The following is a 14,665-nucleotide window of genomic DNA, read 5'->3' on the forward strand; positions in this document are numbered from 1 at the left end:
AGTGTAAGTGCATTAAGTTTCAAATCTGGCCTAAAATGATGTCTGAGAATGTCCTGGTATGACCATGTCATCTGCATTTGGAATATGTACATTAGCCTTTAATAATATTTTTTTTACTCCGTTTGTTCCGAAATATGTCATCTGAATTAGTCAATGTTAAATCAACAAAATATCCTTTTGTGCCACAGTTGGATTTTACATTCTTCCTCAAGAAACATTTCTTATTTTAAAAACATGTGCTGCTTCATATTTTTGTGGAAACTGTGACGTTTTTCAGTATTCTTGGATGAACAGAAAAGTTCAAAAGAACATACTGCATCCTTGCTAAATAGAATAATGAATTCCTTTCAAAAACAACAAAACCTTACTGACCCCAAATTTTTGAATGGTAATTTTGTTAAAGAGCACAGGAGACTCACTTGAGGCGTCCATCAAAGTGAGCTGGTGTTCCAGGCACTATGGTTTTAATGAAGAAGGGCTGCTGGCCACGACTCTCCTCATATCCTCCCACGATACTGAAGCCCCAGCTCTCACTGTTGGTCTTCATCAGCATAATATCACGACACCAGTGGATGTAACTTGGGATTAAAAATATATGGTCAAATTATGAATTTTGATCATGTTTAAGCCCATACGGCCATATACTTGCCTAAAAGTTACAGAAGAGGACATCAAATTAGAATTTTGCACTCAATAATCGATTTCTCAACAACAAGCAAATCGTACCTGGGCAGGCCCAACCAGCGGGTCCAGAGAGGAGCCCAGTTAATGTCATCCTCTTTGGGTCCCTCCAGTGTTTCCATGTCTTCTCTGGTGCTGGATTCTCCGTCCTGTTCCTCCTCCTCAGCAAAGGTTTGGATAACTCGCAGTGTTACTGTGTTCTGAGCTGCCTGAGTCTTTAGGATGGTCACCGCTTCATTGTAGGTAAGATGGGTCAGGTCGATATCATTTATACTCAGCAATACATCACCTGCAGCAGCCATAATATCACAGTTAACACAAGCATTGCACATGATGCTCAGAGCTGAGCATTTTATATGGAGGCATGAGAATGACCTGTTTTGACAGTGCCGTCTCTGTGTAGGCAGCCCACCGGCTGCACACTAGTGATGTAGACGGGCAAACGGCTGCGGCACTCTCTCCCACCCGCGATGGTGATGCCTAGAGAGTGTCGAGGCTCCTTCTTTAGACTCACTGTCTTCTCTTGACTGGAGAACCCAACGGGAGGCTCCTGAATCCAGATAATGTACATTAAACAACTTGCACAATACAAACTTAGTCATACATTTTTTTATGTGGATGAAAGCAACAGCAATTTCTCCAACAGCTGAATTACATTACATGCATCTTTCAAATAGTCATGTAAACACTGTACCAGTCCAACTATGCCAAAAACTGGACTATCAGATCTAGATATTGCAATGCTACTGTAACTTGGTTTTATCTAGTATGTACATTAACTTTCAAAATATATTTTTTTGTTTTTGAAATCTCATGCTCACCAAATTTGTATTAGCCTAATTTGATCAAAAATACAGTAAAATAGTAATATTGCGAAATTCACATTATTTTTATTTTAACATTTTTGAAACTGTAATTTATCCCCGTTATTCTAATATGCTGATTCGAAGCTCAAGAAACATTTACTACTATTATCAATGTTGAAAACAGTGGTGTTCCTTAATATTTCTGTAAAAGCCATGATACATTTTATTCATATTCTTGAACTTTATTTGAAATGATTCCCTTCTTGTAACAATGTAAAATACTTTACTGTCACTTTTGATCAGTTTCATGCATCCTTGCTAAATAAAAGTATTAATTTCTGTCTTTAAAAAAAATCATACTGGCTCAAAAACCTTTGAACAGTTAGTATACACACAGTAAACAGACTACAGCTGGCCTTGCATTGTGAGCATGCTCTGAAAGACAGAGTTGATGTTTAATCCTTAAAACATTTAAGTATGGTTATATGTATACTCAAAAGACTGTACCTCAACTATGCAAAAACTTACTGCAGATCCATTGTAACTGCATGCAAGCGTCCTAAATGATTAGTAATAGTGTTTTGAAAAGGTCTGTATTTGGGGGATGGGAGAAAAGTGAAAGTTTAAGACATGTGCCCGACTCCTGCGGTGAAAACATTTGTAAAAACAAACATCCCAGATCCTGCTGCGAAGCAGAGATGTGTTAATGTGAGCAGCTCCGACACGCTGCCATCATAACTCATAGATTGTGGCAAAACGCTCTCCTTTCAGCCATCTTCTCCAGACCTCCAGAGGGGGAGGGGTGGCCTCTTCCTACCCAGCAGGGTGGCCCTTCCTCCCAGCGTGAGCTCAAGCTTCATCTCCACAGGTGAAAGCTAACTGTTACCAGCTTTGATCCCCAGCTACAAACAAACACAGTGGCTGCAGCAGCTCAGAGAGCAGCACCCCGGCCTTTTGATCAGGGACGAGTCCCAGAGAGAGAGAGGGGGCTATCTGCTTTCATCTCCCACTACCCAGCCTGTGTTTGCTGCCTCTGTCTTCAGCTGGTGAGGAAGTGTCACAAAAGCAGGGTGTGACTGGTCTCTGGGTGAAAAGTCACCTCGCGCGCACACGTGCAGGCAGCACAACCTATGAAACATGCAACCAAGCTTTTGCCAACGAGTCAAACTATAATTACAAAACACCTTTCTTTTACTTTTTGATCCATTTACATAGCCAGGTATTGTATACAGTGCATTCAGAAAGTATTCAGACCCCCTTCACTTTTTTTCAATTTTGTTATGTTGCAGCCTGATACTATAATTGTTTAAATTAATTTTTTCTCTCATTAATCTACACTCCGTACCTCATAATAACAAAGTGAAAACAGAATTTTAGAAATGTCTGTAAATTTATTAAAAAGAAAAACTGAAATATCACATTAACATAAGTACGGTATGCAACAACACTTGAAATTTAGCTCCGGTGTCTCCCATTTCTCTAGATCATTGTCGAGATGTTTCTACACCTTGATTGGAGTCCACCTGTGATACGGAGGTATGGAGTGTAGATTAATGACAAAAAAATGAATTTAAACAATTGTAGTATCAGGCTGCAACATAACAAAATTGAAAAAAAGTGAAGGGGGTCTGAATACTTTCTGAATGCACTGCAATTACCTCGTAATACATTAAACTACCTCATAATATGCAAAACACTACAACACGTGAATTTAACACATTACAATCCATGAAGCTATCATAATTCATGATTGAAAGTGTGAAATGTATGAGAAATTCATTTAATCTCACCGACTTGCTGACTTTGTCATCTCTCTTGTATGGTTTCCTTCACTTTAGCCAGTGTTGTATATATAAATTACTTTTATTTAGCAAGGACACATTAAATTGAACAAAAGTGACAGTAAAGACAATACAAATTCTATTTCAAATAAATGCTGTTCTTTGGCAAACATTCTTTTGAATAAAGAATCCAAAAACGGTATCACAATTTCCACAAAAACATTTAGCAGTGCAGCTATTTTCAGCATTGATAATAAATGTTTCTTGAGCTGCAAATCAGCATATTAGAATGATTTCTGAAGGATCATGTGACACTGAAGACTGGAGTAATGGCTGCTGAAAATTCAGCTTTGCCATCACAATAATAAATCACATTTTAAAATATATTACAATTGAAAAAAAGTTTTGTAATAACAGTATTTTATAATATTATTGCTTTTACTGCCTTTTTAAAGAAATATTTAAAAAAATAACCCAAACGTGTGAATGGTGCATACATTTTATTTCTATACAGCTTATATATATATATATATATATATATATATATATATATGTGAGAGGCTCCTGAATCCAGATAATGTACATTAAACAACTTGCACAATACAAACTTAGTCATACATTTTTTTATGTGGATGAAAGCAACAGCAATTTCTCCAACAGCTGAATTACATTACATGCATCTTTCAAATAGTCATGTAAACACTGTACCAGTCCAACTATGCCAAAAACTGGACTATCAGATCTAGATATTGCAATGCTACTGTAACTTGGTTTTATCTAGTATGTACATTAACTTTCAAAATATATTTTTTTGTTTTTGAAATCTCATGCTCACCAAATTTGTATTAGCCTAATTTGATCAAAAATACAGTAAAATAGTAATATTGCGAAATTCACATTATTTTTATTTTAACATTTTTGAAACTGTAATTTATCCCCGTTATTCTAATATGCTGATTCGAAGCTCAAGAAACATTTACTACTATTATCAATGTTGAAAACAGTGGTGTTCCTTAATATTTCTGTAAAAGCCATGATACATTTTATTCATATTCTTGAACTTTATTTGAAATGATTCCCTTCTTGTAACAATGTAAAATACTTTACTGTCACTTTTGATCAGTTTCATGCATCCTTGCTAAATAAAAGTATTAATTTCTGTCTTTAAAAAAAATCATACTGGCTCAAAAACCTTTGAACAGTTAGTATACACACAGTAAACAGACTACAGCTGGCCTTGCATTGTGAGCATGCTCTGAAAGACAGAGTTGATGTTTAATCCTTAAAACATTTAAGTATGGTTATATGTATACTCAAAAGACTGTACCTCAACTATGCAAAAACTTACTGCAGATCCATTGTAACTGCATGCAAGCGTCCTAAATGATTAGTAATAGTGTTTTGAAAAGGTCTGTATTTGGGGGATGGGAGAAAAGTGAAAGTTTAAGACATGTGCCCGACTCCTGCGGTGAAAACATTTGTAAAAACAAACATCCCAGATCCTGCTGCGAAGCAGAGATGTGTTAATGTGAGCAGCTCCGACACGCTGCCATCATAACTCATAGATTGTGGCAAAACGCTCTCCTTTCAGCCATCTTCTCCAGACCTCCAGAGGGGGAGGGGTGGCCTCTTCCTACCCAGCAGGGTGGCCCTTCCTCCCAGCGTGAGCTCAAGCTTCATCTCCACAGGTGAAAGCTAACTGTTACCAGCTTTGATCCCCAGCTACAAACAAACACAGTGGCTGCAGCAGCTCAGAGAGCAGCACCCCGGCCTTTTGATCAGGGACGAGTCCTATTGCGAAATTCACATTATTTTTATTTTAACATTTTTGAAACTGTAATTTATCCCCGTTATTCTAATATGCTGATTCGAAGCTCAAGAAACATTTACTACTATTATCAATGTTGAAAACAGTGGTGTTCCTTAATATTTCTGTAAAAGCCATGATACATTTTATTCATATTCTTGAACTTTATTTGAAATGATTCCCTTCTTGTAACAATGTAAAATACTTTACTGTCACTTTTGATCAGTTTCATGCATCCTTGCTAAATAAAAGTATTAATTTCTGTCTTTAAAAAAAATCATACTGGCTCAAAAACCTTTGAACAGTTAGTATACACACAGTAAACAGACTACAGCTGGCCTTGCATTGTGAGCATGCTCTGAAAGACAGAGTTGATGTTTAATCCTTAAAACATTTAAGTATGGTTATAGTTGTGTCATGTATACTCAAAAGACTGTACCTCAACTATGCAAAAACTTACTGCAGATCCATTGTAACTGCATGCAAGCGTGCTAAATGATTAGTAATAGTGTTTTGAAAAGGTCTGTATTTGGGGGATGGGAGAAAAGTGAAAGTTTAAGACATGTGCCCGACTCCTGCGGTGAAAACATTTGTAAAAACAAACATCCCAGATCCTGCTGCGAAGCAGAGATGTGTTAATGTGAGCAGCTCCGACACGCTGCCATCATAACTCATAGATTGTGGCAAAACGCTCTCCTTTCAGCCATCTTCTCCAGACCTCCAGAGGGGGAGGGGTGGCCTCTTCCTACCCAGCAGGGTGGCCCTTCCTCCCAGCGTGAGCTCAAGCTTCATCTCCACAGGTGAAAGCTAACTGTTACCAGCTTTGATCCCCAGCTACAAACAAACACAGTGGCTGCAGCAGCTCAGAGAGCAGCACCCCGGCCTTTTGATCAGGGACGAGTCCCAGAGAGAGAGAGGGGGCTATCTGCTTTCATCTCCCACTACCCAGCCTGTGTTTGCTGCCTCTGTCTTCAGCTGGTGAGGAAGTGTCACAAAAGCAGGGTGTGACTGGTCTCTGGGTGAAAAGTCACCTCGCGCGCACACGTGCAGGCAGCACAACCTATGAAACATGCAACCAAGCTTTTGCCAACGAGTCAAACTATAATTACAAAACACCTTTCTTTTACTTTTTGATCCATTTACATAGCCAGGTATTGTATACAGTGCATTCAGAAAGTATTCAGACCCCCTTCACTTTTTTTCAATTTTGTTATGTTGCAGCCTGATACTATAATTGTTTAAATTAATTTTTTCTCTCATTAATCTACACTCCGTACCTCATAATAACAAAGTGAAAACAGAATTTTAGAAATGTCTGTAAATTTATTAAAAAGAAAAACTGAAATATCACATTAACATAAGTACGGTATGCAACAACACTTGAAATTTAGCTCCGGTGTCTCCCATTTCTCTAGATCATTGTCGAGATGTTTCTACACCTTGATTGGAGTCCACCTGTGATACGGAGGTATGGAGTGTAGATTAATGACAAAAAAATGAATTTAAACAATTGTAGTATCAGGCTGCAACATAACAAAATTGAAAAAAAGTGAAGGGGGTCTGAATACTTTCTGAATGCACTGCAATTACCTCGTAATACATTAAACTACCTCATAATATGCAAAACACTACAACACGTGAATTTAACACATTACAATCCATGAAGCTATCATAATTCATGATTGAAAGTGTGAAATGTATGAGAAATTCATTTAATCTCACCGACTTGCTGACTTTGTCATCTCTCTTGTATGGTTTCCTTCACTTTAGCCAGTGTTGTATATATAAATTACTTTTATTTAGCAAGGACACATTAAATTGAACAAAAGTGACAGTAAAGACAATACAAATTCTATTTCAAATAAATGCTGTTCTTTGGCAAACATTCTTTTGAATAAAGAATCCAAAAACGGTATCACAATTTCCACAAAAACATTTAGCAGTGCAGCTATTTTCAGCATTGATAATAAATGTTTCTTGAGCTGCAAATCAGCATATTAGAATGATTTCTGAAGGATCATGTGACACTGAAGACTGGAGTAATGGCTGCTGAAAATTCAGCTTTGCCATCACAATAATAAATCACATTTTAAAATATATTACAATTGAAAAAAAGTTTTGTAATAACAGTATTTTATAATATTATTGCTTTTACTGCCTTTTTAAAGAAATATTTAAAAAAATAACCCAAACGTGTGAATGGTGCATACATTTTATTTCTATACAGCTTATATATATATATATATATATATATGTGAATGGAAATGGAAGATTAGGAGTGAGCATCACTCCTAGTAAGCATAATGGCAGAAAACAGCTATGAATATTTGTGTCTTTAAACATGTCAACATTATGCTTAGGGCTTGGGAATCACGCTTTTTTACCTTCATGTATTCGGATCGACGCTTGAAGTACTGCAGTTCCGGGACCCTCCTGGCTCCTCTGCTCTGGCCCTCACCACCCTCCTCCGAGAGATCAGGAAGTCTCATCACAACGAAGTTCACGCGCATTTCACATGCCTGCCACACACATAACAATCACTTACATTTACTATAAAACCTGAAATCTCAATCTAGTGTTTAAAAGTAACAGATTGTATTAATAATAGTTTGAGACATCCACTTTTTCTCTCTGAAGTGATTCTGTCTGTCTGTACCTGACCTGTATGATCTGAGCTGCGCTCTCTGGGGTGCCATGTCTTAGGTCCTGTCCGTTGATGCCCAGCACTTTATCATTGTTCCTCAGTTTGCCATCTTTGGCAGCCAGTCCCCCAGGCAGCAGGTCCAGGATGAAGACTCCTGGCTCCTCAGACTTACGGATGAGTTTGATGCCCAGCGGCTCAGAGCGCTCACGCTTTACCAGGGTGACTTGGATGATGGTGCCGTGGTTCTGGTTAGGATTGGGTGATTGTGACGGGGGAGAAGCTGAGGGTTGAGCAAGATGCTCAGGCCGGGGCTTGAAGCCCTTCTCCTGCATGACAGTTAGCCTGACGCGGGAACTTGACTGTCGAAGCACAGCAATGGCACGACTGTGGGAGATGGATGCCAAACTGACATCAATGACCTGCAAAGATCAAACCGTTACTTTGAGGTCGCAATGCAATGCAATGAGCTACAGATCTTTTCTTCCATATTGTGTTGTATAGCTAAGTGAAACAGATTAATATATGTTATATGTAAATAATGTAAGACAGGGACTTGGTTCTGTCCACCATTTATTGTTTGGGTGGAGGCACCTCTAAAAGGGATGGGGTTTAAATGGATTAAATGATTGGAGAAATCTGGTATACGCTACATTAAAACAACACTAATATGTCTATTATTCAAATGTTTTTAAAGGACTTTAAGTCAATATTTGTACTTGGACTCTGTCCTCCTTCATAAAGTGAAAGCATTGCCTTGATATCCGTTCATGTGGGAATTCAGGTTAATGCCTAACCTTTATTTAAGATCCAACCAGTACGCTTTGTTCTCTCTAAAGAACACCATATTAAAAGATCCTAAAATAATACTGTTATTTATGCTTCTGGACCCAAAAAAAGAGAGAAAATCTTCCTGCCTGAGGCTTGGAACAGCCCTTTGTGATAATCAATGCTGTGTTGAACCGAGAGAAAAGAGAGATCCCATTTCAAGAAATAAGATATCCAAGCCATCCACAGATCTCTTTACAGGCCTTAGCTCCCTAAAAAAAGTAAAAGAAGCTCCACTTGGGATACAGATCAGTCTAGGGTTGATGGTTGACCTCATTCAGATTTCCGTATATATGAACTCAGAGAAGACGAGCTGGAGGCATTCATTAAAGCTCAAGGTTGAATTTGAATGCGAAGGCAGTCGTGCTGTTTGCTTTACTAAGGCATTGCATTCCGGGACTGCCAGGAGAAGAAATCCTACGAGAGCGTAGGATTGTGGGAACAAGAATGTAAATTTGCTTAACTGAACTGAATTGTAACTGAGAAGCACTACTGTGTAACAGCTTTTTAAAGGTGAATTCTGTAGTTTAGCGCCAAGTTAAAATGTTTTACAAATAAAACAAATACACTGTTTTTGTGAAGAGTCATCTGAATAGTGTTACTCGCACAGGATGAAGACTGTACAAAGTGTTTTAATTATGTATTTCGCCGTGTTGAAATGACGTGATCCACTGTGTTTCACTAAAAGGTGGTGCTCGTACTCACTCACTAGCTGCCGCATCTGCAGATACACTAGTTGAACAGTGTTGTTTGACGTGAAGAGCGAAAATTAGACAATGGAACACTTCTTATCGTGCTTTACGCGATTAAATAAAGAGAGGATTAGAATCTTTATGACCAAAGATGCAAAAAGGTCTTAAAGGGGTCCTATTATGCTTTTTCACTTTTAGTCAGTGTGTAGTGTGTATGTTTGGGCATAAAAAAAGATCTAGAAAGTTACAAATCTCAAAGTCCACTCCAAAGGGAGATATTTAGTTTAAAAAAAATCCATTTTCAAGAACTACAGCAAACGGCTCGTTTGGACTACAGCGTTTGGTTTCCGGGCTTTGTGATATCACAAAGCGGCTCATTAGAATTTCATTAGAGAGCAGCACCCCGGCCTTTTGATCAGGGACGAGTCCCAGAGAGAGAGAGGGGGCTATCTGCTTTCATCTCCCACTACCCAGCCTGTGTTTGCTGCCTCTGTCTTCAGCTGGTGAGGAAGTGTCACAAAAGCAGGGTGTGACTGGTCTCTGGGTGAAAAGTCACCTCGCGCGCACACGTGCAGGCAGCACAACCTATGAAACATGCAACCAAGCTTTTGCCAACGAGTCAAACTATAATTACAAAACACCTTTCTTTTACTTTTTGATCCATTTACATAGCCAGGTATTGTATACAGTGCATTCAGAAAGTATTCAGACCCCCTTCACTTTTTTTCAATTTTGTTATGTTGCAGCCTGATACTATAATTGTTTAAATTAATTTTTTCTCTCATTAATCTACACTCCGTACCTCATAATAACAAAGTGAAAACAGAATTTTAGAAATGTCTGTAAATTTATTAAAAAGAAAAACTGAAATATCACATTAACATAAGTACGGTATGCAACAACACTTGAAATTTAGCTCCGGTGTCTCCCATTTCTCTAGATCATTGTCGAGATGTTTCTACACCTTGATTGGAGTCCACCTGTGATACGGAGGTATGGAGTGTAGATTAATGACAAAAAAATGAATTTAAACAATTGTAGTATCAGGCTGCAACATAACAAAATTGAAAAAAAGTGAAGGGGGTCTGAATACTTTCTGAATGCACTGCAATTACCTCGTAATACATTAAACTACCTCATAATATGCAAAACACTACAACACGTGAATTTAACACATTACAATCCATGAAGCTATCATAATTCATGATTGAAAGTGTGAAATGTATGAGAAATTCATTTAATCTCACCGACTTGCTGACTTTGTCATCTCTCTTGTATGGTTTCCTTCACTTTAGCCAGTGTTGTATATATAAATTACTTTTATTTAGCAAGGACACATTAAATTGAACAAAAGTGACAGTAAAGACAATACAAATTCTATTTCAAATAAATGCTGTTCTTTGGCAAACATTCATTTGAATAAAGAATCCAAAAACGGTATCACAATTTCCACAAAAACATTTAGCAGTGCAGCTATTTTCAGCATTGATAATAAATGTTTCTTGAGCTGCAAATCAGCATATTAGAATGATTTCTGAAGGATCATGTGACACTGAAGACTGGAGTAATGGCTGCTGAAAATTCAGCTTTGCCATCACAATAATAAATCACATTTTAAAATATATTACAATTGAAAAAAAGTTTTGTAATAACAGTATTTTATAATATTATTGCTTTTACTGCCTTTTTAAAGAAATATTTAAAAAAATAACCCAAACGTGTGAATGGTGCATACATTTTATTTCTATACAGCTTATATATATATATATATATATATATGTGAATGGAAATGGAAGATTAGGAGTGAGCATCACTCCTAGTAAGCATAATGGCAGAAAACAGCTATGAATATTTGTGTCTTTAAACATGTCAACATTATGCTTAGGGCTTGGGAATCACGCTTTTTTACCTTCATGTATTCGGATCGACGCTTGAAGTACTGCAGTTCCGGGACCCTCCTGGCTCCTCTGCTCTGGCCCTCACCACCCTCCTCCGAGAGATCAGGAAGTCTCATCACAACGAAGTTCACGCGCATTTCACATGCCTGCCACACACATAACAGAGCATAACAATCACTTACATTTACTATAAAACCTGAAATCTCAATCTAGTGTTTAAAAGTAACAGATTGTATTAATAATAGTTTGAGACATCCACTTTTTCTCTCTGAAGTGATTCTGTCTGTCTGTACCTGACCTGTATGATCTGAGCTGCGCTCTCTGGGGTGCCATGTCTCAGGTCCTGTCCGTTGATGCCCAGCACTTTATCATTGTTCCTCAGTTTGCCATCTTTGGCAGCCAGTCCCCCAGGCAGCAGGTCCAGGATGAAGACTCCTGGCTCCTCAGACTTACGGATGAGTTTGATGCCCAGCGGCTCAGAGCGCTCACGCTTTACCAGGGTGACTTGGATGATGGTGCCGTGGTTCTGGTTAGGATTGGGTGATTGTGACGGGGGAGAAGCTGAGGGTTGAGCAAGATGCTCAGGCCGGGGCTTGAAGCCCTTCTCCTGCATGACAGTTAGCCTGACGCGGGAACTTGACTGTCGAAGCACAGCAATGGCACGACTGTGGGAGATGGATGCCAAACTGACATCAATGACCTGCAAAGATCAAACCGTTACTTTGAGGTCGCAATGCAATGCAATGAGCTACAGATCTTTTCTTCCATATTGTGTTGTATAGCTAAGTGAAACAGATTAATATATGTTATATGTAAATAATGTAAGACAGGGACTTGGTTCTGTCCACCATTTATTGTTTGGGTGGAGGCACCTCTAAAAGGGATGGGGTTTAAATGGATTAAATGATTGGAGAAATCTGGTATACGCTACATTAAAACAACACTAATATGTCTATTATTCAAATGTTTTTAAAGGACTTTAAGTCAATATTTGTACTTGGACTCTGTCCTCCTTCATAAAGTGAAAGCATTGCCTTGATATCCGTTCATGTGGGAATTCAGGTTAATGCCTAACCTTTATTTAAGATCCAACCAGTACGCTTTGTTCTCTCTAAAGAACACCATATTAAAAGATCCTAAAATAATACTGTTATTTATGCTTCTGGACCCAAAAAAAGAGAGAAAATCTTCCTGCCTGAGGCTTGGAACAGCCCTTTGTGATAATCAATGCTGTGTTGAACCGAGAGAAAAGAGAGATCCCATTTCAAGAAATAAGATATCCAAGCCATCCACAGATCTCTTTACAGGCCTTAGCTCCCTAAAAAAAGTAAAAGAAGCTCCACTTGGGATACAGATCAGTCTAGGGTTGATGGTTGACCTCATTCAGATTTCCGTATATATGAACTCAGAGAAGACGAGCTGGAGGCATTCATTAAAGCTCAAGGTTCGAGACATGTAAAACATGCAGAGCGCGGGTAAGCGAGGACTGGAATTGAGAACCGCTGGTCTAGAACAATTCTTACATAGGACCCCTTTAAGCCGAAGACTGAAAGACTTACAAAGGCAAAAAATGAGCGTAAGCATCAGTACAGCTTAAACAAGGTGGAAAGATTTGATGACTTAGACCAAGTTGCTTCTGTTTTGCTGGGACAGATAAAGGAATTAATTACTGTGTGTAGTAGGCCATGCTCTAAAACTGATTAGTGTCGTTGTAATAAAATCCTGATCCACATCGATAGATGGCAGTGCAAAATCTAACACCACTGTCGTATCGGTACTTAAAGTACACAAAGAACAGCGATGCTAAAGTTAGCTAAAGGACTACTGAATGCCCCTTTAATGTCTATCTGAAATCAGTCTTAATGAAATCTGAATTTTCTAATTTAACATGAGAATGACTCCCTTCTCCATCTTCCATTCTGGAACTACACAAACAAACTGTAAATCAGCTAAATATGACCAATTAGTGAAAACTTGTGTAAAGTGGGTCAGTTCTATAGGACATGTATTGAACTAAACCTATTTTGATACATGTCCTATAACAGAATTTTTCTACTCAACTGAAAACAGCTACATTTTTATATGGTCAATAATGTGCCAGCCAATGGAAATGTCCTGACATTTGGGTAAGCAGGGTCTTGTGACCTTTATCCAGGGATGTGACTGCAATGTAAACACAATGACGCTGGGGTGTGTACACTGACAACATGAGAACTGGATAGAAAGACAGATTCAGAGAGATAAAACCAGTGGAAAACATCTAATGGGTTCAAATCCATAGCGACTGACAATCTAAAACAAACATAATGGCATGGCGAGCTGAGATATGCCTCACCTCTAGAATATGATCTCCAGGAGCCAGCTTGCCATCCCGTGCAGCCAGTGAATCACGCACAATCTCCTGAATGACGATGTTGCCCAAGGGTGTGTCCTTCCCTCCTACTATACGCAATCCCAGATCCTCATCTGGATCCTCTCGAAGCAGCTCCACCACAGTCGCCTCTGCCACAAGACTGGACCTCAGAGGGGTGTCTGGAAAACCAAAAGACCATCAGGAACCTGATTTACAAATGCTTAAAAACTAAGTAGTTCGACATATGGCAGTAACACAAGCAGTTTGCTCACATCTAATGGGTTCAAATCCATAGCGACTGACAATCTAAAACAAACATAATGGTATGGCGAGCTGAGATATGCCTCACCTCTAGAATATGATCTCCAGGAGCCAGCTTGCCATCCCGTGCAGCCAGTGAATCACGCACAATCTCCTGAATGACGATGTTGCCCAAGGGTGTGTCCTTCCCTCCTACTATACGCAATCCCAGATCCTCATCTGGATCCTCTCGAAGCAGCTCCACCACAGTCGCCTCTGCCACAAGACTGGACCTCAGAGGGGTGTCTGGAAAACCAAAAGACCATCAGGAACCTGATTTACAAATGCTTAAAAACTAAGTAGTTCGACATATGGCAGTAACATAAGCAGTTTGCTCGTGGCTGCTTTGGAATGAGTCATTTATTTTGGGGAAGCACACAAATATATGATGTAATATTCCCTTGAGATATTGAGAGAGTTGCTATGCTAGGTGACTTTATGACTAACAGCATTTCCATTAATCCAGATGACAGGTCCAGACTCCCCCCAGGTGTTTTAGAGCTTTAATCCAAAAAAAGTTGATGTGAATCTCCATGAGTGTAAATGTTCTCAGACAGTGACGATTGTTGGTTTTAATGCCATAATTTATTTTGATGCAATATTAATAACATCCTGACACTCCTCAGCCATCTACTCACAAGATTAAGGGCCATATGAAAGATTCCCTGTTTTGGTTTACCTAAAAGTAAACACAGCTGCAAATCAATTTCCTCAGCTTTTCACCGTCTGTGCTACACTCTTCTCACCTTTACTCCTGAGCTACCACAAATCAAAAACATGTTACAACCGTAACACGCCCCAAAAAAACCCCCACCAAGAATGTGCATTATTCTTTTCTAAATCTAATCCTTATCAGGTGGTCTACAGTACAAAAAAAA

At 38.7% G+C, this 14,665-nt stretch overlaps 1 protein-coding gene across 2 annotated transcripts in view; it reads right to left on the reverse strand.

The window, feature by feature from the left end:
- Nucleotides 1–385: 385 nt before the first annotated feature.
- The window catches only part of LOC107550774 (ligand of Numb protein X 2-like), a 26,240-nt gene continuing 11,960 nt past the window's right edge, over nucleotides 386–14,665 (reverse strand). For both annotated transcript variants that reach the window (XM_016232152.1, XM_016232151.1), the window contains 5 exons: nucleotides 11,433–11,834; nucleotides 11,146–11,280; nucleotides 1,057–1,231; nucleotides 727–970; nucleotides 386–578 (listed from right to left, as the gene is read on the reverse strand). In XM_016232152.1, coding sequence (XP_016087638.1) covers nucleotides 416–578; nucleotides 727–970; nucleotides 1,057–1,231; nucleotides 11,146–11,280; nucleotides 11,433–11,834 — 1,119 coding nt within the window. In that variant the 3' untranslated portion in view covers nucleotides 386–415. The remainder of the gene's footprint in view (nucleotides 579–726; nucleotides 971–1,056; nucleotides 1,232–11,145; nucleotides 11,281–11,432; nucleotides 11,835–14,665) is intronic.

The sequence above is a fragment of the Sinocyclocheilus grahami genome, unplaced genomic scaffold (genome assembly GCF_001515645.1).
Source record: "Sinocyclocheilus grahami isolate Dianchi unplaced genomic scaffold, SAMN03320097.WGS_v1.1 scaffold407.1, whole genome shotgun sequence".
Taxonomy (NCBI): Eukaryota; Metazoa; Chordata; class Actinopteri; order Cypriniformes; family Cyprinidae; genus Sinocyclocheilus; species Sinocyclocheilus grahami.